The sequence below is a fragment of the Puma concolor genome, chromosome B3, assembly GCF_028749965.1.
Source record: "Puma concolor isolate L17-30 chromosome B3, mPumCon1.1.hap2, whole genome shotgun sequence".
In the NCBI taxonomy this organism is placed as follows: Eukaryota; Metazoa; Chordata; class Mammalia; order Carnivora; family Felidae; genus Puma; species Puma concolor.
Genome location: NC_141672.1, coordinates 77634637 through 77657695, shown reverse-complemented (window position 1 = coordinate 77657695; position 23059 = coordinate 77634637). Strand labels below are relative to the sequence as shown.

Sequence of the window (23059 nt, the reverse complement as noted above, 5' to 3'; positions counted from 1 at the left end):
AGACATGCGCTCTCTCAAAACAAAAATATACTTTAAAAAAATTCTCGATAATTTTTCATACATAATGCTAAAGATACACCTGGAAAGTTGGCCTCTTCAGACCAAAAGAATGGACTTCAAACTTTTATCTTAGATTCAGCCCTTATAACATTCTTAGATAGATAGATGCTGATTTTATTACCCATTCTCTGAGGATTCCTCTATGCTTTAGATTCTTCATAGAATGAATGAGCCACCAATGATATTCAAGTCACTGATAAAGTTCAAAAGGACCGGACAAGTACAAAGACCTGAGCCAGATCACCAGAAGTCTTCCAAATTTATCTGTATCCATTAATGTACTCTCTGGTTACAGCCATCAGTTGGCTATTAATCCTCCTTCACATTTTCCCATTTTTCCTCAAGGGTATTAAGAGAAACTATTACAAAATGTATCACTAGAATCTAAAGAAACTGAGTATCTGGCACTCTCTGGTCTTTCAGCCTAATAACACTATTCGAATAATATTGCTGCCATCTTGGACCACGAGGGCCACCCCCAAGGATGACAGAATGGGAAAATGGTTGGAAGCTGCTTCCCAGTGACTTTTTGTGGAGTTGCCATTCCTGCCTTGGGATACCTGTTGCCAGAAATCTTTTAATTGGAAGAGAAATAAACTATTTAGTGTAAAGAAAAAAAAGGTGGGGGGGGGGGGGGATTACAATAATGGATTGAAGTGATCCTAAAACCAAAATCTAAGCTTGAAGAGAATGAAGCCAAACTATACAGTATTTTTTCTCCAAACAAATTTAATTCTGTTCCAGCCCCAAAGAAGGGGAAGGACCTAATGTTTAAAAATAAAATAAAAGTTGCAAAAAAAACAAGCCATTAAAAAATCAAGCCCCCTCCCTTAGCAATAAATACTGCAATGATATATACACGAGGCTCAGGAAGGAGGCAAGAACGAAAACCGTGGGGACTCTGTCCCACGGCAAGATGCCAACACTTCTACCAATTCCATGCTCTTTGCCTAAAACACAGAAGAGCGATGAAAGAGGCAGGAGAGATTACACCAGGGAAGTGTGTGGCCACAGAGAACCTGAACATGTGAACAGGAGAGAAAGACAAGACACAAAGTGTCCTACAGGACAGGGGAAGGGAAAGTCATCATCTACAACATCCCCCCTTCCTGGCTGAGTCACTGGGTGGAGCTGGCCCAGCTGCTGACGGTCTTGAGCTTATCCTCTCGCCTCCACTCCTGCTTCAGCATGCAAGTCAAGGACGGTCATTCGCACTGTGGCCGTGATGCCACTGTTGCAGCGGCCTGACTGCTGGAGCCCTGGGGCTTCCCGTTCACCACCAGCAGGAGGGGTGTCTCCACACGAATACTGCAAAAGGAATAGTCCTAGAAAAGACAGACAGACAGAGGTTCATTACAGATCCTAAGGTGGAAGCACAGGGAAACACATCTGTGACTTTCTCCCTCTTCCTATCCCTTCAGTGTATATGCTCCTTCCCTTCGTCTCACGTCAAATAAATAAAGCTGAGTTTATTTTTATATATCCCCTAACAAAGGGGATATAATTTTCCCCAAGTTTTCAATCTTCAGAAGGACAGTCTGGGGTAGGTAAGATGCCAGTAGTTTCACCACAAGAATGGGGCAAATCTCTGAAAAATGACAGGTGCCACTGCTGCCTAACTAGAGGGTGCCACCAGCCTTCACAGAATCTGCCCGTCCCAGTGTCTTTTGACAATGAAAACCAGACGCACACAGCCACCAGCGAGAAGCCTGAGAAACTCTTAGTCCCAGTGTTTGTAAGGCCCTAAATTAACTTGCCAAAGATAAATTCAAGTTAATTCTCCCTTCTTCCTCCCTATCAGGGGGAAGAAACAGAATGTGTTGTTTAGACATTCCAATAATAACAGAAAAGACAGCCCACTTTACCAGTTCAAATGTACTTTAGACCATAAAACATGTTGTTAAAACATCTTCATCCAAAAACCATTGTCCCACTCGGAGTTGAGAAGGAGGCGCTTTTAAGTCAAAGTGAAGATGTGAATTAAACAGTTCTCATAAGTCAATTTTTTAAATATCCTAAGAGGAATATGGGCAATGACAAAAAAATGCCAATTTATAAAAGGAATATAAACAGCCAATAAACTTGATAAAATATCCAACCTCACCAATAATCAAGAAACCAAAGCAAAACAATACCAATGCTGTATTTCTTCATGTAAAATCAGCATTTAATTTTTCAAAGGTTTCTGCCCAGACTTGAAAAGAAAACTACAAAGAAGCAATTACATCTGCTGTTGGTATTAACTAGTCCCACATTCCAAAAAATAACTTGACAATATGAATCAAAAGTCTTAGAATTCTGCATACCTTCTGGAACCAGAATTCTACCTTAGAAATTCACTTAAGTAAATAATCATGGATACAGGCAGATAGAAAATTTTTTTACTACAGTGCCTTTATAATTGGGAAAAATTAAAAATAATCTAGATCTGAGAGAAGTAAATTTTTTCTGTAGAAGGCCAAATAATAATTAATTTAGGCTTTGTGGGTCATACGGTCTCTGTCACAGAAGAAGTATTCAACCCTGACCCCATAGTGCAAAAAGCAACCACAGACAAGAGTAAACAAATAAGTGTGGCTCTGTTCCCAAACAAATTAACTTTTTGGACACTGAAATTTGAATTCCCTATAATTTTCATGTATCACCAGTTATTATTCTTCTTTCAATTTTTTCATTTAAAAATATAGAAACTGGGGAGCCTGGGTGTGTCAGTTAGTTAAGCATCTGACTTTGGCTCAGGTCATGATCTTGCAGTTCGTGAGTTCAAGACCCATATCGGGCTCTGTGCTGACAGCTCAGAACCTGGAGCCTGCTTCAGATTCTGTCTCCCTCTCTCTCTGCCCCTGCCCTGCTTGTGCTCTGTCTCTCGCTCTCTCAAAAATAAATAAACATAAAAAAAACCAGATAAATAAAAATATAGAAACTATCCTTATATCACAGACTATACAAAACAGTCAGGGAGCCAGATTTGATCAATAGGCCAGTTTGCCAACCCCTGATCTAAATGGTGAAAAAGTGGTGAAACTGCTACTCTTAGAAGATTTCTGTGTTTATTACATGAGCCAGTAAAGGCAATAAACCTCTAAACCCAGCACCTAGCAGTCAGTTAAGGTGTTCAGGAAATGTTAACTGTCATCATCATCTTCATCACCACCTTTGTGTGTCAATTCAAAACAACACTGTTAGAATATGTTAAACTGCAGGAAATGTTCACAAACATTGCATATAATATTCCACTCATTAAAAATATACATATGGATGTATATATATATGCATACATATATGTATATACTATAAATAATATATATAAATAAATATATAAATATATAATTGTAAATATGTTTATAAATGTATATATGTATATATACATATTTATGAAAAAAGACTGTAGGTATATATAAGAAACTAATATCTGAGTGATAATATTTCAGTCCCTTTTTAAAAAAATTTTTTATAGAAATAATTGACATCTAACATGTATAAGTTTAAGGTGTAAACATGTTTATTTAATACATTTATATATTGGAATATGATGACCACCATGGTGTTAGGTAACACCCATCATGTCATACAGTTACCACTGCTTTTTTGTTGTGGGAGCAATTAAGATTTGTTCTCTTAGCAACTTTGAAGTATACAACACCATACTGTTGTCTGCAATCACTGTGCTGTGCATTAGCTCTCCAGGATTTATTTACCTACTAGTTCCAAGTCTGTACCCTTAAACAACATCACCCCAATTTGCCCACCACAACCCCAGCCACTGGTAACCACTATTCTATTGTTTTCATGAGTTCAGCTTTTTTAGATTCCATATATAAGTGTTATCATACAGTATTTTTCTCTGTCCACTCCATTTTTTAAATTCTTGTTTACCAATAGGTTCCCTTTTTAGTAAAAAAAGTATATACATCATATATGGAAATATGTGTGTATATCACATACACACACACACACACCACACACACATATATATATATGCATTACGTTACGTATTTATTAAAAGAGATAAACTTGGTCCCACTTTCAGAGCCTATAAGCTGGGAAAAAATCCTGGCCATCACTCACTTTTCCTTTGTGCTGAATTCGGTGAAGCCGAAGACTGGGCTCAGGAATGGCTACGGAGTCCCCAATGAGCACTCCCCAACTCTGTACCATATTATACACCATCACTGCACAGCAAGGTCCATCTGAATCTACCAGGCCAAATGTACTGCCAGGTTAAGACAGGTTAAGGGAAGGGTGGGGAGGAAAGCAGGCAGGAAAGAAGAGCAAAAACAGTGGTTTTAGAATACCAGCAAAATTAACAAATGCTTTCTCAGTTAGTTACTTAGAAAACTTAAGACAGGTACCATCATCTACCATCTGAGTCCTCATTTGTCTTACATATGTAATATCTTTAAAGCATATGCACAGGACTCATCAGTCTGTCACTTGACCAAGAACTTGAGACATCTGCACACTGAGACCATTCAACAAATAATAATGAACCAGCTCAAAATGTTGCAGCTGTGACATTATTCCTGGTCTATCAATTTAACCATCACAACCTTCCAACTCTCTAACCACCATCACTGTCAGTTTAATTCAGTCCCACAAACTTTCCCTGAATGCCTCTTATGCGTCAAGCTTTGTGCTTAGCAATAAGACACTGGGGGCGCCTGGGTGGCGCAGTCGGTTAAGCGTCCGACTTCAGCCAGGTCACGATCTCGCTGTCCGTGGGTTCGAGCCCCGCGTCGGGCTCTGGGCTGATGGCTCAGAGCCTGGAACCTGTTTCCGATTCTGTGTCTCCCTCTCTCTCTGCCCCTGCCCCGTTCATGCTCTGTCTCTGTCTGTCCCAGAAATGAATAAACGTTGAAAAAAAAAAAAAAAAAAAAGACACTGATCCAGCTATGAGTGAGTTTACAGTCAAGCAGGAGTCAGACAGTTAAACCATCACTTACAGGACAAATGTGACAGGTGCCAGAATAGTTTTTCCCTTGTGATGAGTTCAGTGAGGCCAAAGATTGGACAGTGGGAACCCAGACCCAGAGGAGAAATGTTCAAAACTAGTAGGCAGGGAAGATTTCCTTGAGGAGGAGACCCTCAAACTGAATTGTAAAGGATGAAAAATTATCTGGGTTAAAAAAGGAAAACTACTCCTCAGTAGAAATAAAGAACCTCTGAGGGAATGAGAACAGGGACTGACTGGGAGGGAACATGAGAAAACTTTCCGAGGTGCTGGTAATTACTGTTCTCTATCTTGACAGGTGTTTGGGTTACACAGCTGTACGTGTTAGTCAAAACTCAGCAAATGTACACTAAGATTTGTATACTTCATTCTACGTAAATTTTTACATAAAAAGAAAAAAACTGTAAAAAAAAAAAAAAAAAAACAAAAAAAACCCACCAAACTCTAGTTAATGACTATACGCTGGAGTATTCAGAGGAAAGTATATAGATCTCTACAATTTACTCTGAAATGTACCAAAATAAGATGGATCAATGGATAAATAAGCAGATAGATAGACATGTGATACACCAAGTATAGTAACATAGTAGAAGAATACAGGTGGTTGGGTACACAGATACTCACTGTAAAATTCTTTCAATTTTGCTGTGTTTGAAAATTTTTATAATAAATGTTGGGGGGAAAATGTTATCTATACCAAGAAGCAGTAAAAGGATTACCCAGACAGACACAGGAACAGTGTGTAAAGGCACAGAGGCATAAAAATAGCTGTTCTGAAACCCACAAAATAATCCCATGATAGTAACAAAAGGCACAAGTGGGAAAGTGACAGACAAGGAGTAAATTATGAAGGGTTTTTGCATGCTAAGCCAATCTAAGGAGTTCAAACTTCATCCTAAAAGTACCACAGCAGCAGTAAGGGATTTTAGATAAGAAATGGCGACGGTCGGTTTTGCATCTGGGAAATATTTCTCTGCACTGTGGAACACTAGAGGAAAACAAGGAGTCAGAAGATGTGTCTGGAGAAGCAATAAGGAGCTATATTAAGTCAGTAGAGATAGAAAGGTAGGGACCAAAAAACCCAAAACAAATGTATGGACGTGGTGAGCACCACAATGCAGGAGAATGGAGAATTCTAGAACAACTTCTAGAAGTCTTAAGAGACTGAGTAGACGTGGTACCACCGATTGACAAAGAATGCAGGGAGGAGAAACAGTTTAGAGAGAAAGAGGAAGTGAGTAATTTTGAACCTACTGAGTTAGAGATTTCTGATTGGAGCCCAGAGGCAGTTGGATATAGGAATCCAAAACTTGGAAATGAGGCCTGGGCTGGAGATCCACCTGTGAGCATGGTGAAGGCAGCCAAAGCCTTGGGCTTATATGACATCACCAAAAGAGATGATCTATAATGAGATGGTGAAGAACTGGGACACACGCCATCACTTGACACACCTGAATTCATAGCCAACCTGCAATCAAGCCCAACATTCTCTTGGTGGATCCAATCAAAGCCTCAGAATCCTTCTATACAGTAACTTGGGCAGCTGCTGCCAAGTGATAAAAGTTAGCACCTACTTGCCATCCTGGTAAAGAGAGAAAAGAGAGTCCTCCTGGAACTTAACATTTAGAAGTTAAGAAAAAGAGAAACCAAGGAGTGACAAAATATTTGTTCTCAAGGCCCCCTAAAGTCCACCTTTGTCTGAATTTCCTTCTCATTCCTCTTAGCTCTAGGGTCTGCTCTAGTTAACAAAACTTTTCTCAACCACCTTCTTGCTCTTCAACCCATATGTCTCTAGAAAACACCATGGAGAAAGCTCGGGCATATTATGGGAAGTGTTTCGATTTGGATGAAGCAGAAGGGATATGAAAGGGAATAAACAGTGAGAGATAAGACAGTGTTGTGGAAACACATAGTGGAAGCCAATGGACCAGACACTGGTGCGGCTAGAAAAAACAAATCCAGTAGAAAACAGAAAAAGGAAACCAGTCAACAAGGGATTAGGAAGTGAGTGAAGGACCAAGGACTGATGGCACAGACTAAACCCTAATTTTTCAAGGCTTAAAAATCTTCTAAGTAAGGGGTGCCTGGCTGGCTCAGTCAGTAGAGCATGCAACTCATGATCTTAGGGTTGTGAGTTCGAGCCCTGTGCTGTAGTGCAGAGAGAACTTAAAAAAATTAAACCTTTAAGAACATTTTTTTTCTAGGTGAATGTTCTTAACTCATATCCTCTACTAGACTGTAAGCACCTTCACTTGGATCCTTTACATTTCACTCCCTACCACACATATACCAGATGCTCAATAAATATTTGTTAAATAATATCTGAGACAATATCCCCATCAGGCCTTAAAGTCTAACTCAAAGCTAACCTTTCGGAACTGCCTAGTCATACCTAAGTCCAAACAGGACTGAAAATTTTTCCTCCTTTAACTTCTATGATCATGAAAACACAAAGAAGCAGGAGAATTTCAAGGTTTCCTTCTGTCTTCTAAAAAACACAGCAGTTCAATTTCAGCTATGGATGTAGGAATCCACAGAGCACCAAGCTCAGAGAAAAAAATGGGTGATGACAGAATCTACAGAGAGACTGTTAGATATCACCTCAACACTCATGAGACAGTCACAGAGGGAAGCAGAACTCACTAATCTGTGACCACAAACAATGTCCTCAAATGTCAAAGAAAGGCCAAGTGAGACCAATTCAAAAGAATGAAAAAGAGGAAAGGGAAAACAAACTCACAAGGGGACTTTCTCCTCTGTGGTGAGGCTGAATACCACCTTTCCTAGGACCACAGCACCACTGTTCACACCGGGTTGTAGTGCACTCAGGGGCTTGAGCTCCAGGGTCAACTTCTGCCCGGAGGCTGACTGGTAGCGCCCATCACCACAAGGGCCTAGATGGGCCGGGCGCAAGCTTCCCAGCATGCTCTGCAACTTTTTGGTCTTCACCTTTCCCTGCAAAAAAAAAAAAAAAAAAATCGAAAAGAATGAAATCTTGCCATTTGCAACAACATAGATGGAACTAGAGTATATTACGCTAAGCAGAATTAGTCCATCAGAGAAAGACCATATGATTTCACTGATATATGGATTTTAAGAAACAAAACAGATGAACATAGGGGAAGGGAACCAAGAATAAGAAAAACAGAGAGGGAGACAAACCATAAGAGACTCTTAAATACAGAGAACAAACTGAAGGTTGATGGCGGGGAGGTGGGTGATGGGCTAAGTAGTTGATGGGCATCAAGGAGGGCACTTGTTAGGATGAGCACTGGTTGTTATATGTAAGTGATGAAGCACTAAATCCTATTCCTAAAATCATTATTACACTATATGTTAACTAACTTGGGCTTAAATAAAAAAAAAAAAAGGATGGGGCACCTGGGTGGCTCAGTCAGTTAAGCATCCACTTCGGCTCAGGTCAGGATCCCACAGGTTTGTGGGTTCAAGCCCCAAGTCAGCTGCGCTGACAGCTCAAAGCCTGGAACCTGCTTCGGATTCTGTGTCTCCCTCTCTCTCTCCGCCTCTCCCCTGTTCACACTCTGTCTCTGTCTCTCTCCCTCAAAAATAAATACTTAAAAAAATATTTTTTTAGAAACTTAAAAAAATTTTTTTTTAATTTACAAAAAAGGAAAAAGAGATAAGAAGCTGGAAGCTAGTCTGCTCTCTTTGCAAACCTATTCCTACTCCCACCTACCCACTTCTACAGGTAGGGTCACCACTACTGAAGCCTAGTCTTTTCTTATTTTATTTGATCCACAAGGTCAGGAGGATGAAAGTACGATTTGGCCTTCTGACAACTTTACCTTGCTCTCAAGGAGACTGGTTAATCTATTCAGGAATTCCAGAAGTTGTTGCTCTCGTTGCCGGGGCTCTGGCCATGCAGGGTCCAGTGCTGCAGCCCGAGAGAAGCCCTCCAGGGCCTCCCCATAATTCTCTTCGTATTTATGTAACTGCACAAGAAGTAACCAAAAACCTCCCAATTATATGTATATTTAACACAAACTACACCAAGGGGAGTAATGGCACAATGCACTAGCAATCTACGGAAATAAACTGTTTCTGGGGCGCCTGGGTGGCTCAGTTGATTAAGCATCCAAATTTGGCTCAGGTCATGATCTCACAGTTCATGGGTTTGAGCCCCACATCGGGCTCTCTGCTGTCAGTGCAGAGCCTGCTTTGGATCCTCTGTCTCCCTCTCTCACTCTCTGCCCCTCCCTGGCTCTCACTCTCTCTCTCTCAAAAATAAATAAGCATGAAAGAAAAAGAAAGAAAGAAAGAAAGAAAGAAAGAAAGAAAGAAAGAAAGAAAGAAAGAAAGAAAGGGAAAGACAGAAAGAAAGAAAGAAAGAAAGAAAGAAAGAAAGAAAGAAAGAAAGAAAAAGAAAGAAAGAAAGAAAGAAAGAAAGAAAGAAAGAAAGAAAGAAAGAAACTGTTTCCCTTCTGCCAGTTGTTCTCCTGCTCTACAATGAACAATCTGAATAAACAGCAATGCTTTCCGTCCTTTATCCTGGCTAAGGTGATCACGAACCCCAAAGATGGCATCCCTTCAAAGAAGCAAACTTCCAAATTCTAAAACAGCTAAGCTGCAGATAGTGGGTCATTCTATTTGTATACTTATAATGAACATTTCAGAAAAGTCTTCTAAACTGTCCTCCCATCCTCTATGTATCCCTCCCACAGCCTCGGACCCTTCTCCTTTCCCACCAGACACTCCATCAGACACTGAAGTCAAACTGAGCCAGCTCTTCCTGGAAACAATTTGCCTCTCTTCTCAAAGTTTGTACTCAACCCTGTCCCTGTGAATATCCAGTTATCCTCCCAGGCTAAGACCCAGATGTCACTGTTTTGACTCAGGTGATCACTACCCCACTCGTCTTACCGTTGCCCTGTTCAGATGAAGATCAGGATTGCTGCAAGCCATCCTGTCAACTTTCTCCTACAGTGAGAGAGAAAGACAATCAGTGGATCCTATCTCACTCTTAAGGATGGTCAACATGCCCTAGACCTCTTCCTTGTCAAAATGTTACCTACACCCACCTTTTTACAGAGTAACTGCTTGAGTGGTATATTACTCAGTCCCTGACACCTCAATGATGTAATGGTTTTTATGTGTACATGAAATATTAAAATATGATTATAATTTATCCATGCAATAGTATACAGATAAAATAAATGTGTAAAAGCATTCTGATAAAAAAAATTTTTAATAGTGAGATAATGGTATAAATGAGGAAAGCCTAGAAAAGAAATTTCACTTATTTAAAGCATTTCCTCTGCCCACAAGCCCAGCTCCAAATACTGGCAGAATCATGTTTCTACATTCAAGCCCCCTTAAAGCATCCATTGAAAGTCAAATTCTGGGGGCGCCTGGGTAGCTCAGTCGGTTGGGCGTCCAACTTCAGCTCAGGTCTTAATCTCACAATTCATGGGTTCGAGCCCCTGCACTGGGCTATCTGCTGTCACCACAGAGCTGGTTTTGGATCTTCTGACCCCTCTCTTTGCCCCTCCCCTGCTCACACACTCACTCACTCTCTCTCTCTTTCAAAAATAAACATTTTTTAAAAAATTATTAAGAAAAAAAAAGAAAGTCAAATTCTGATTCTCTAATTTAAATAGATGGCCAGAAATTATGGAAAGAGCCCAAATGTCCAAATGATTAAGAAGATGTGGTGTATATATACATAATGGGATACTATACTCAGTGATCAAAAAGAATGAAATCTTGCCATTTGCAACAATGTGGATAGAACTAGAGTGTATTATGCTAAGTGAAATAAGTCAAAGAAAGATCTCATATGATTTCACTCATATGTGGAATTTAAGAAACAAAACAGATGAACATAGGGGAAGGGAACCAAAAACAAGATAGAAATAGAGAGGGAGGCAAACCATAAGAGACCTTTAAATACAGAGAACAAACTTAGGGTTGCTGTAAGGGAGGTGAGTATAGGGATGGGCTAAATGGGTGATGGGCATTAAGGAGGGCACTTGTTGGGATGAGCACTGGGTGTTATATGTAAGTGAAGAATCATTGGGCTCTATTCCTGAAACCAATACTACACTGTATGTTAACTAACTTGAATTTAAAGAAATTAAAAGAAAAAAATGATAAAAAAAAAGAATGAATGATGAATACATACATACATACATACATACATACATACGTTGATGGCCAGAAACCACATGCAAGTGCAGACAGATGTGCTGTGAAGAAACTGCTATGTTCCTGGCTATATTCGTTGTATTTTTCTAATTATGTTCATTGCCTAGCACATTACAAAAGTACAAACACATGAATTAAAATTGTTTAAATGGTTGGGTGTGCCTGGGTGGCTCAGTTGGTTAAGTGTCTGACTTCAGCTCAGGTCATGATCTTGCAGTTCGTGAGTTTAAGCCCCACATGGGCTCTGTGCTGACAGCTCGGAGCCTGGAGCCTGTTTCAGATTCTGTGTCTCCCTCTCTCTCTGTCCCTCTCCCACTCGCACCCTGTCTCTCTGTCTCTCTCAAAAATAAATAAACATTAAAAGAAAATTTTTAATTGTTTAAATGGTTGCCTCAAATAGGTCTATGGTTGGGTAACAACATTAAGTTAAAAGCAACAATTTAGCAGAAGCCAAATATAAAATTTTTTAAAACTACACTATTATTTTTTAAAATATAAACACTCACCAAAGTAAGAAATCAGACTAAAATATAATTCCTCTGCCTTAAAGCTCCCTGATTGAAAAAAGGCCAGTCCATAAACTACAAACATGAATATAAGGTAGGTGCATTCTTTATTCTGCCACAGAGAACAAAATAAGTAATGGTAAATTAAAAAGCAAAGGTCTATGTCAAGAGAAGCAAGAAAGCAAAAAAAAGAAAAGTGTATAGGAGGCCTAAATCAAAAGTGCTCAGAAGGCCAATGTGAAGCATCTAATAATAAGTGGCCAGGCTCTCACACCTGAGGGAAACCCCCATGTAAGTGGCTATTGATATAAAAACAGCCTGAAAGCCTAAGCAAAGCAGGAGCTCCAGTGGATTAATCCCAAGGAAATGACTGCAGAATGGGGTATATGCTGTTTTCTATTGTAGCCTGTGGGAAATCCAGAGCCACAGTATCTCATGGTTAATCTAGGGAGAGCACTTAATTTATACTTAAGTATTAGTGCTTTCATTTTTCTTTAAAAATGTACACAAATATTAATAAGCCTTATTTTAAATTTTTTTAATGTTTATTTTTGAGAGAGAAAGAGTGTGAGTGGAGGAGGTGCAGAGAGAGGGAGACACAGAATCTGAAGCAGGCTCCAGGCTCTGAGCTGTCGTTAGGTACAGAGCCCGACACAGGGCTCAAACCCACAAGTGGGGAGATAATGACCTGAGTCAAAGTTGGATGTTTAACCAACTGGGCCCCCCAGGCACCCCAATAAGCATTATTTTAATATAGACTTTTTCCCCACTACGAAAGATTAACATGTTGGGATGGGCTCTGAGATTGGTTATACATGCCTACAGGAAACCTGGATAGTTCAAAGAGCTGTCTAGCAGTGAGGCACCCTTGCAGGCTGTTGCTAATACTCAAGTTATAAGAAGATATAGGGGTGCCTGGGTGGCTCAGTCAGTTGAGTGTCTGACTCTTGATTTTGGCTCAGGTCATGATCTTCTGGTTCGTGAGTTTGAGCCCCACATTGTGGGGCTCTGTGCTGATAGCATGGAGCTTTGCTTGGGATTCTCTCACTCTCCCTCTCTCTCTGCCCCTCCCCCGTTTGCTCTCTATCTCTCTCTCAAAATAAATAAAAACAAATTTAAAAAAAAAATTAAGAAGAAATAAGTCACCCCTGCATACACAGCTTTGCAAAACCACACACACTGAACGCCACTAATGACCGCCCATGCTGCTTGCTAAAGAGCCACATGGAAACTGCTGTTCCTACCTCTATTCATCTGGCCGGGGTGACCATAAATACTTACTGCTTGGGCATAGGCACTGAGGGCTTGCTGGGAGATCTTAGGGTTCTGGCCAGTATTGAAGTAAAGAGAAAGATATGCATTCCCCAGAATATCTGAAAGAGAAACAAAGGGTTTCCGGCTCCTTGTGTAAGGGGCTTGGAAGTTACCACTCCATCCTGACAGACTGAAAAACCCTCAACTCTTCTTGGATCCAGAAGACAGGGAACAACACAGGGCAAACCACTGCCCCTAAAACTGGAGAGAGTCAGGCGAACACAGGGAGTGACCAGGGCAGACACTCACGAGCTGCAGGACCCGGTGCTGAGGTAGGCACACCTGAACTGTAAATGACAAAGTGCTGGAGGTTCAGCGTGGACAAGTCTGGGAGCAAGAAACTCCAGGGGTCCCTGTGGGGCAATAAACTTAGAGATTCCCCGGGCTTACACCAATGGGTTAACAAGGCGTAAAGAATTACAAAGCCATAGGATGTTCACACCCAAGTTTCGGTAAACAAGATTAGATAAATAAGTATAGAGAGGGCGGGAAGAAGGCCCCAATACAGAACACAGGTATATGAAATAACCAAGATTAGATATTCAGGGCAGAAGGGCCCCCCAATTTAGTACTACAGCAGAAAGCTGCTTTCACAGGAGGGAAGGATCAAGTTAGATAAACAGGTAACTACAGCTATCGACTGCTGCCTGCCTGTGGGTGAAGCTGCCCAGAGCGGAGGTGATTAGCAAAAGAAAAAGGTGCCTTGTTAACCCTGAGGTTACTTGCTCTATCTGTCTCATCCCCTAGGCTACCTAAGATAAACAGAGGTGCTGCCTCCCGTCTGCTGTATACAACCTTCCATTCGGTGCCAGGATTTTGTTTTATATTAACCCAAACCCCTAACCCCGAATATCTTCAAGACCCCCTTTCCCTCACGTCCATGAGTTAATGTTCACACACAGACTGTCTCTTTGTGCACGTCCATCACCATGTTTGTAAGCCTTCTGATCCTAATAAAAACGGGGCAAAGACCCTTATACTGGGCTATTGTCTTTTCCCAGACATTAGCCATCTCTCACTTTTCATCCTGCGTCCCATTTTCTCGCCAGACAAAAAAGAATTTCAGACTTAAGAGTCTATGACAGGTCCAGGTCATAAGGAGGCCCCCACAATACTGTGAGATTTACCTCCAGAAGCTTCAACCAGCCAGATTCCCCCAGCAAGTATCAGAGAAAAATCCCCTCATACTTCCAGCAAGGGGAAGGGGAGAAAGACCTGTTCTGAACTACGCCAGAGATCCCTGTTCTTAACAAGGTCTGCCCTCGGCAGAAACTATCTAACCAGAGCCTAACTGATCTGAGGAAGGAAAATATCCACCTGGCTCTATCCTTGTACCTAGGAGAGGCGAAACACCCACTTCCAGCCCACCCCAGCCATCCTGCCCCTCCTAAGCAGAGAAAAAACTGAGATGCATAGTGATGAATCATCTCAGAGCCCAGGTTCAAGATATAACTTATTCTGGTCACCCTCAAGGGTCTATTTGAAAGGTCCCACATCTGACAAAATCCAGTGATAACACTATATTTAGTATACCCCAAATTCCACTGAGATAAAGAGGCAAACATAGACCCAAAGGAGAAACTTGAACAGACTGCACAAAAGTCCTGCCTTGCTTATGTGCAAATAAGCGTCCTCTCTTGGATGAAACGATCCAAGAGTTCCTAGAATAGTGGCTCATCAAAATACCTTTCCGGCTTCTTCAAAACAAAGACACTTAGAACCAGACTCAACAGTTGGGCTCCAGATGATTGTGGAGTGCAGCCATACTGAGAACCACTGCTCTAGAAAATTGGAGACCTTTTTCTTTTGAGAGCACTCACACCAGGAACGGCCATCATGGACATCCATCTGCACGGCCAACTTAGCCTGTCGGACACTGTCCATTACATGACGAGAATGTTCATCTCCAGTGTCAGTCCGCAGCTGGCGAAGCACCATGGACAGGTTTTGAAGGGAGACTTTGTTCTTGCACTGCAAATGGAGAAGACATATACTCACCCTTCCTGATTCTATTTCCCCTTTCTTATGCATCTTAATCTTCTAAATCTAATTTTTCATCTTAATTCTTACTGCGTCTATATCTTAGACCTCTATCTACAAGGATCAACTTGGTTGTTAATCTTTCTTCACCTCTCATCTATCCCTGAACCTGATCCCATCATCTTCTTCCTTTCTCAGTCCCTTGGCCCTATTTTCCTCATCCAGGTCTGCTCCGACTCTCCCTCCCCTCTGATTTCATTCTCCTAGTTCCAGTATAGTTCTATTCTGGTATTCATATCCTAGGGAAATTCATAGAACCAAAACAATCTCATCTTTCCCATCTGTGTTTTCCAAGAGTATAATAGACGGCTCACATGGGTGAGGGCTCCAGAGAAGCAGGTGTGGGCAGACGCAATATCCCCTTTTTTCCAGTACACCTCACCCAGCTGGTTCCAGGCTTCCACCAGCTTGGGCTCCAGCTTCACAGCCTTGGACAGAAGTTCCTCAGCCTTAGGGCTATAGTCAGGAGTCACATTCAGTGCCTTCCCAGTCAGCATCAGAACCTGGGCCTTGCCCTGGGCAGAACCTAGGTGGAAGGGGAAAAAGATAAAGGCAATTGGAAAAACTGAGGCAATCTTACAGATAAGACCAGGACACTTTCTCTCAAGAAATAACCTCAGGTCAGCCCTAGGAATGAAACAGTTGAAGAAAATCTGTATGAACAAACCACTTATTGAAAGCCTACCATATGCAGAGTACTGTGTTAGGTTATGGGGTAACAAAGAAAGCATTATCCCTACCCTGGAGGGGCTTATTGCCCCTCTGGTAGAGAGAGAGAACAAAGCATATTCGTGGAAAATTAAAACAACAATGAAAAGGGGCATATGGCATATCCCAATGAATAAGCTTTAAAAAGTGAAAAGGAGAAAACTATGTAAACCAAGACAGAGAGGCAGAAACCCCTGTGGCATGTTCAAGGAAGAATTGATAGTCCAACCCAAAAGAAACAGAAAGTTCCTCTGTAAGTAAGTAGGCAGAGAGAAGAGTAGAAGAAAACAAACAGAAATGGTCAGACAATAGAGACTTGAATACCATTTTAATTCATACCAAATTAAGGTGTTGAGACTTTAACCAGTCAGCAGCAGGAATCTTTGAATACACTTGAGCAAAGAGGCAAACAAAAGGGTAAGACTAAATGCAGGAAGAAATATTTAGAAAGATAATGGCATGATCATTATATAAAAAATTTGGAAGTAAAAAAAATTAGAAGCAGAAAGGTCAATTAAGAAGAACAGTCTCAGAAAAAAATATGTTCTTTTATTTTATGGCATTCGCTATAATCAAACTTTGGAAAACATTGTCTAGAGGACCGGTAGGCTGCCATCCTACACAGTGGCCCTTAGAAGAAATATTCTGTTGGGGCGCCTGGGTGGCTCAGTCGGTTAGGCATCCGACTTCGGCTCAAGTCATGATCTCATAGTTCATGGGTTTGAGCCCCGCCTTGGGCTCTGTGCTGACAGCTCAGAGCCTGGAGCCTGCTTCAGATTCTGTGTCTCCCCCTCTCTCTGCCCCTCACCTGCTTGCTCACTTGCTCTTTCTCTCAAAAAAAAAAATTTTTTTTGAAAAAAAAATTTTTTTAAAAAAGAAGAAATATTCTGTTGTACCATCCTGCAATGGCCACAAACAATATAGCAGAGTTTAGAAAGAGAGAGCAAAACTCTGCAGCACGTTAGTTAGCCTCCCGCAGGGGGCTCCATGCTCTTTTGCGACTCGTACCCACTACTTCCTCCATCTGCTGCAGGGTCTTCTCCATCTCTTCCCGCACATCCTGTTGCTTCCTTCCAGCATCCTCCACACCATGTGTCTCGAAATAGCACTCTCGAAACGAATAGAGCTGATCCACCAGTTCCTAAGAAGTGTAAAAAGGGTACCATTAAGAGGAGAGAACATCATACTCTGGTTTCTCTTCAGATCGTGTAAATCTTTCACCTTTTACTCAAGATTTCTGTGGAAAAGAGGAGCGAACGGCAGACAAGGAAATTTGAGACTGGCTGGCCATACCAGTTGGGGCCTAGAATTACTGATTCTCTATCTCACTAGGAATGACACAAGAGGCAGGCGGACAGGTCTACCAAAATGCACAGGTCATGAAGAAAAGTAGCCACTGTCCCAGGACCACTCTGGTGAAATTCCGTGCCAGTCTGTGCACCATGATGACAGCTGTCTCTGTCCCAGCCCCAGCAGGGCTTTCAGTATGGCTAAGCACTTCATATACCATAGTCAAGAGGAGGGAAACACTTTGAAACTTGAGATAAAACAAAAAGTTAATAAGATAATCCAATATGTGACTGCCCTCCAGAATATATAAAACTTTGAAATTTCCCCTGAAAACTGGACTTCCTGACAAAAATAACCTACTCTCTGATTTTTCCTATGCTGGTATCTGAAAATATATGACCTTTGTGAATATGATAAACATGTGAGAGCCACTGTTTTCCACAACAAACAGACCGATTTAAGTTTGAGAACCTTGGTGTTTTTCCAGGATTTTGTTTCTTCAAATACTCCTATTTTTGTTTGTTTGTTTTGTTCTGTTTTGTTTTTGTCAAGTCACCTTCTGGCTCTCTTGTATTCTTCCCAAGTAAATGTTCCCTTTCCTATTTTAAATACCTCTGTCTCTGAGTCTTCCTGGGACACCAAAGCTTTTCCATTACCTGTTCTTTCCTGAAAATGAACAGCAGCAGAAATATATAACACAACTCACAACACATCTGTCACATCTTAACTACCTCCACAACTAAATCCATCTACCTATCTCCATCCCACTAGTAATATCCTGGACTAAATCAGCACCATTACTTGCCTGGACTATTGCAATAGTTTCTTACCTGGTCATCTTGTTTCTATTCTCTCCTATTCTCCTCATTATAGTCGGAATGACCTTACAAATATATACATCATTTCACAAACTCTCAGTTTTCCACTGTAGAATAAAATCGAACTCCTAACCACAGCTGAGAAGACTGTACGATCTGACCTCACACTACTCACCCTGCTACAAACTTCACTTCTCACTCTCCCCTCTACAATACTCAAGCCACATTGGCTTTCATGGAGTTCTTCAGATTCAGCAAGCTCAGTCCCACGATGGGAGCCTTATACATGTTGTTCCCCCTGCCTGGACATTCTTCCACCATATCTCTGCGTGACTCATTCTTCATCATCATTTAGATCTCAGTTCAATATCAACTTCTCAGAGAGGCTTTCCATGACTCCCCAAACTAAAGTAACCACTTCCACTTTTGCCCACTGTTAAATCACACTCTTATTTTTCTCCATTGTACTTATCACTTGAAATTATGTGGCCTATACATTAGCGGTCTATGTCTGTCTCCACCACTAGAATGTAAGCTCCTGGGGCGCCTGGGTGGCGTAGTCGGTTAAGCGTCCGACTTCAGCCAGGTCACGATCTCGCGGTCCGTGAGTTCGAGCCCCGCGTCGGGCTCTGGGCTGATGGCTCGGAGCCTGGAGCCTGTTTCCGGTTCTGTGTCTCCCTCTCTCTCTGCCCCTCCCCCGTTCATGCTCTGTCTCTCTCTGTCCCAAAAATAAATAAATGTTAAAAAAAAAAAAAAAAAATTTAGAATGTAAGCTCCATGATGGGAGGGTCTTAATCTCCTGTCTCCCATGTTCAGAACTATACATAAGCACTACAACAGGATTTGGGACATGATAGGCCCTCATTAAAAATGTTGACTGAGGGGCGCCTGGGTGGCGCAGTCGGTTAAGCGTCCGACTTCAGCCAGGTCACGATCTCGCGGTCCGTGAGTTCGAGCCCCGCGTCAGGCTCTGGGCTGACGGCTCAGAGCCTGGAGCCTGTTTCCGATTCTGTGTCTCCCTCTCTCTCTGCCCCTCCCCCGTTCATGCTCTGTCTCTCTCTGTACCAAAAATAAATAAACGTTGAAAAAAAAAATTTTTTTTAAATAAAAAAAAAAAAATGTTGACTGAGGTGCGCCTGGGTGGCTCAGCTGGTTAAGTGTCTGATTTTGGCTCAGGTCATGATCTCATGGTTCATGAGTTCGAGCCCCATATTGGATTCTCTGCTGTCAGCACAGAGCGTGCTTCGAATCCTCTGTCCCCTTCTGTCTGCCCCTCTCCCACTTGTGCTCTCTCTCAAAAATAAACACTTTTAAAAAAAATGTTGACTTAATGGTTTAATGAATCATCCCTGTCTCTAACCAACAGGTTATGTGCTGTACTTAATTTAAAACCCCACCCAGAGCAAAGAGAATGGACAGTATCCTCTGTAGTAGCAATATTTTTCAAATTTTATTGTGTGCACTATTTTCAGGACACAGCCCACAGATTCTGGTTTTAGAAGTTTTCACAGAACTCAAATCACCTATTAACAAGCACTTTAGATGGCTGAAATGAAAATGGTCTATAAAACACACTTTGAAAAATATCCTTTTGTTACATTCCTTTTTCCCTTTTTAGGCAGAAATCAAAATGTACCACCATTCCCATAAATAGTAACATCACTATCTTTTTCCTCTCCTCTACTCCATTCCCCCCCATTCCATTCCTGCACCACTCCTGCCCACCTACCCCAAGGTACTCCCAGCATACATGCTTAGTCCATCTACGACAAATGAGCCCAGGAAAAGACAGTTCTCAGCAAAACTTACAATACAATTCCTTTTGTCCTGCAATCAGCATGGCTGCCAATTAGGAATTTTGATTAGAGAGGGTCTCATTGTCTCATTCTAGCTGTGAAAGCAAATATGCATGAAATTGTTTAGTTTTGTTGTTTTGTTTTGCTGCAGTAAACACTTTTTTAATGTTTATTTATTCATTTTGAGAGACAGAGAGCACATGCAAGCAGGGGAGGGGCAGAGAGAGGGAGACAGAGAGAATCCCAAGCAGGATCTGTGCTGTCAGCCCAGAGCTCAACGCGGGGCTCGATCTCACCAACTGTGAGATCATGACCTGAGCCAAAATCAAGAGTCGGTCGCTAAACCAACTAAGCCACTCAGCTGCCCCACTGCAGTGAACTTTTAATAACTTTTTGTCTCGTGGAAAAATCAATATATGTAAGGTGCTAAAATTCAAGTATGTACATGTAAAAAATACAAAGTAAGAAATTCCTCATAATCACTCCGAACAACCTCAGGGATAACTACTGTTTAGTATACCTCTTCAGACTTTTTTCTAGACGTATCCAAATACATATATACAACGTCTCTAATATGGAGCCAGTATTGATAATCTCTGATTTCAGCGAGTCACGACAGGAAATGAAAATAAATTAATCCAAGTCAACTGGAAGTAAAATAAAGCTCACACTCTAAAAAATGTTATTTTAATAGGCTCAAGAAACAAATAAATGTCACCAATGTTTAAACTTTTTTGCATTACAAGCCTTTAGTCAGGGTATAAGCCTGTCACAGGTCTAATGTTTAAATTTCAGGCTGTCTTAGAACACAAAGAACTGAGTTTCTGAGTTTTAAGGAAAATATTGGGTCATGGAAATAAGGTAAAGAAGTAACCAGTTAGCTCATACCTACCAAGTACAAAAGACTAGCCCTCCTCACAACTGCAGTCAACTGTGAACTGGGTGGAGTATGGGCCCTCTGCATCAGACCCCAAACTGGAACAGCAAGTGTGCAAAAGAATCAAAACCGTGCAGTCCTGAGAGGAGTAACCAGGATACAAGGGGTGCAAGCTATTACTGTGCTTGTTGCCAATTTCAAAGCAGAGAAGTAGTAAAGAAATGGCCTTTGTGGGAATGAAAACATTACATGATAATAGCTCCTGCAGATCTGCTACATACATGTGTATACTATCTGTTATGGGTGAATCGGAAAAACAAAACAAAACAAAACAAAACTCCGTAAGAACGTTGAAGAATAAATTTAGAAGCGCAAGAATAAACTTAGGAGCAACAAATCCTCTTCCAAACAGGAGTGAAGTTGAGTGCAGGCAGGTCAGCAGCAGAAGGTCCCAACACCCCGCTGCGCCCCTTCCGTAACAGGGGAGGCTCCCCTCTCCGCCAGCGGGCGAACCCTCAGGAGTTGTTATAGTAACCTCACTAACACATGCAGCGTCCTGCATGCGCCAAGTAATTCGCTGGTAATATATAGACTGGACTCCCCCCTTCTTCCCGAGTAACAAAAGCACATATAGATTTTAACCTATGACTCCCACCTGCAATTTCTGCAAGATCTGCTTGACTTCCTCGTCTTCATCAGCCATCATTTCCCAGCCAGTCTCGGCTTCTCCGCCCCCAACTTTGTAACCACAGAGACTCAGGCCCACCCCCATCGTGGAGCCAGAGCGACATCTAGGGCACTGGAGGCTTACCTGCACCTGAGTAGAGGAGCTGGTTGGTTTGGGTTTTACATGTATCCAAACATTATTTTTAATTTTAAAAAAAATGGACAAATTATACATTTGACAAATCACAATGGTAATTTACGATTTCAGGGAAAAACACAAAAATTCTCCAGTTTTCTTATGAGAATCACTATAAAGTTATAATGTAAACACATTTCTCAATGTGAAAAGGCATAAAATTTCCTTTATAGATAACGTGTCACTTATCTATCATGTAATATCAAATGCACGTGTAATGCCTTAAAGTAAATATGATTCTTTTGAGCAAAAGGAGCCAAATCAAAGACATCATTAAGGAAAAACATGCATACGAGACTGAATTCTATGGAGGACAGAGGCCATTATTTTTAATTTTTTTATGTTTATTTATCTTTGAGAGAGAGGTGGGGGAGGGGCAGAGAGACAGACAGAATCTGAAGCAGGCTCCAGGCTCTGAGCTGTGAGCACAGGGCCCCATGCGGGGCTGGAACTCACAAACCCCAAGATCATGCCCTGAGCCACCCAGGTGCCCCTATTTTACATATTTTTAAACTCGATAGTTCTGACAGAGCTCTCAGAACATAGTTTTTCAGTTAATGGGCAGCAAACTGACTTACAGGTTAAATTAGCAACCATGCAGCTGCCTGACAACAATTGGATAATTTAGGAGTAACTGGCTTCTGGACATTAATTTTAATTACTTTGAAAAGCCATAATTTAGTACCAAATGTTTAAACACCCACTATAATTGCTAAGCTGTGAAGTCAGCTTTATAACAGATCAGCTATACAAAAGTCATCAATTTTCTTCAAAAAAAAAAAAAAGCTAGTAGAAATCCCAAAGAATAAAGAAAAAATTACTAAAGGTCACATTTATTTTTTTTTTTATTTTTTTTTTCAACGTTTATTTATTTTTGGGACAGAGAGAGACAGAGCATGAATGGGGGAGGGGCAGAAAGAGAGGGAGACACAGAATCGGAAACAGGCTCCGAGCCATCGGCCCAGAGCCTGACGCGGGGCTCAAACTCACAGACCGCGAGATCGTGACCTGGCTGAAGTCGGACACTTAACCGACTGCGCCACCCAGGCGCCCCAAGGTCACATTTACTAATCTAGTACCATAAGTCCAGTCTTAGGCCATCCCAAGTGGCTGCAAGGAGGAATGGCAGAGGTGATGATGTTGGAAAAGGGTACTTCGTTTATTTATTTATTTATTTGTTTATTTATTTATTAGCTTTTAGGGCATGATCTCACCTCTCCTGAATTTGAGCCCTGCACCTGGGTGGCTTAGTAGGTTAAGGGTCCGACTTCAGCTTAGGGCATGATCTCACCTCTCCTGAGTTTGAGCCCTGCACAGGGACTCTGCTGACATACTGTGTCTCCCTCTCTCTCTGCTCCTCTCCCACTAACGCTCTCTCTGCCTCAAAAGTAAATAAACGTTAACGTTTATTTACTTTTGAGGCAGAGAGAGACAGAGCGTGAGTGGGGGAGGGTCAGAGACGGAGGGAGACACAGAATCCAAACCGAGCTCCAGGCTCCGAGCTGTCAACACAGAACCCAACGCAGGGCTCAAACCCACAGACCAAGAGATCAAGACCTGAGTCGAAGTCCGGTGCTTAACAGACTGAGCCACCCAGGTGCCCCAGAAAAGGGTACTTCTTAACCTGTGGGCCCTTTTGTGCTGTAAGGCAACACAGGATCTAGCAGAGAGG

At 41.6% G+C, this 23059-nt stretch overlaps 1 protein-coding gene across 1 annotated transcript; it reads right to left on the bottom strand.

Moving 5' to 3' along the window:
• TTC5 (tetratricopeptide repeat domain 5) lies at positions 1 to 21266 on the bottom strand. The gene is made up of 10 exons (XM_025920031.2): positions 21181 to 21266; positions 16753 to 16885; positions 15351 to 15562; positions 14817 to 14967; positions 12964 to 13055; positions 9893 to 9949; positions 8818 to 8964; positions 7752 to 7966; positions 4129 to 4273; positions 1 to 1385 (listed from the first exon to the last, which is right to left on the bottom strand). Exons 1-10 carry the CDS (start codon positions 21229 to 21231, stop codon positions 1266 to 1268), a joined length of 1323 nt encoding a protein of 440 aa, XP_025775816.1. The 5' UTR covers positions 21232 to 21266; the 3' UTR covers positions 1 to 1265.
• Positions 21267 to 23059: the final 1793 nt, after the last annotated feature.

What these genes read in the sequence shown, in the direction of transcription:
- TTC5 (XM_025920031.2), bottom strand. Translation starts at nt 21,231, where the DNA reads ATGATGGCTGATGAAGACGAGGAAGTCAAGCAGATCTTGCAGAAATTG. An exon ending in TCAGTGCCTATGCCCAAGCA is followed by an intron (nt 9,950 to 12,963) that starts GTAAGTATTTAT and finishes CTCTCACTGTAG; the next exon opens with GAGAAAGTTGACAGGATGGC. An exon ending in TTCATCTGAACAGGGCAACG is followed by an intron (nt 8,965 to 9,892) that starts GTAAGACGAGTG and finishes CTTCTTGTGCAG; the next exon opens with TTACATAAATACGAAGAGAA.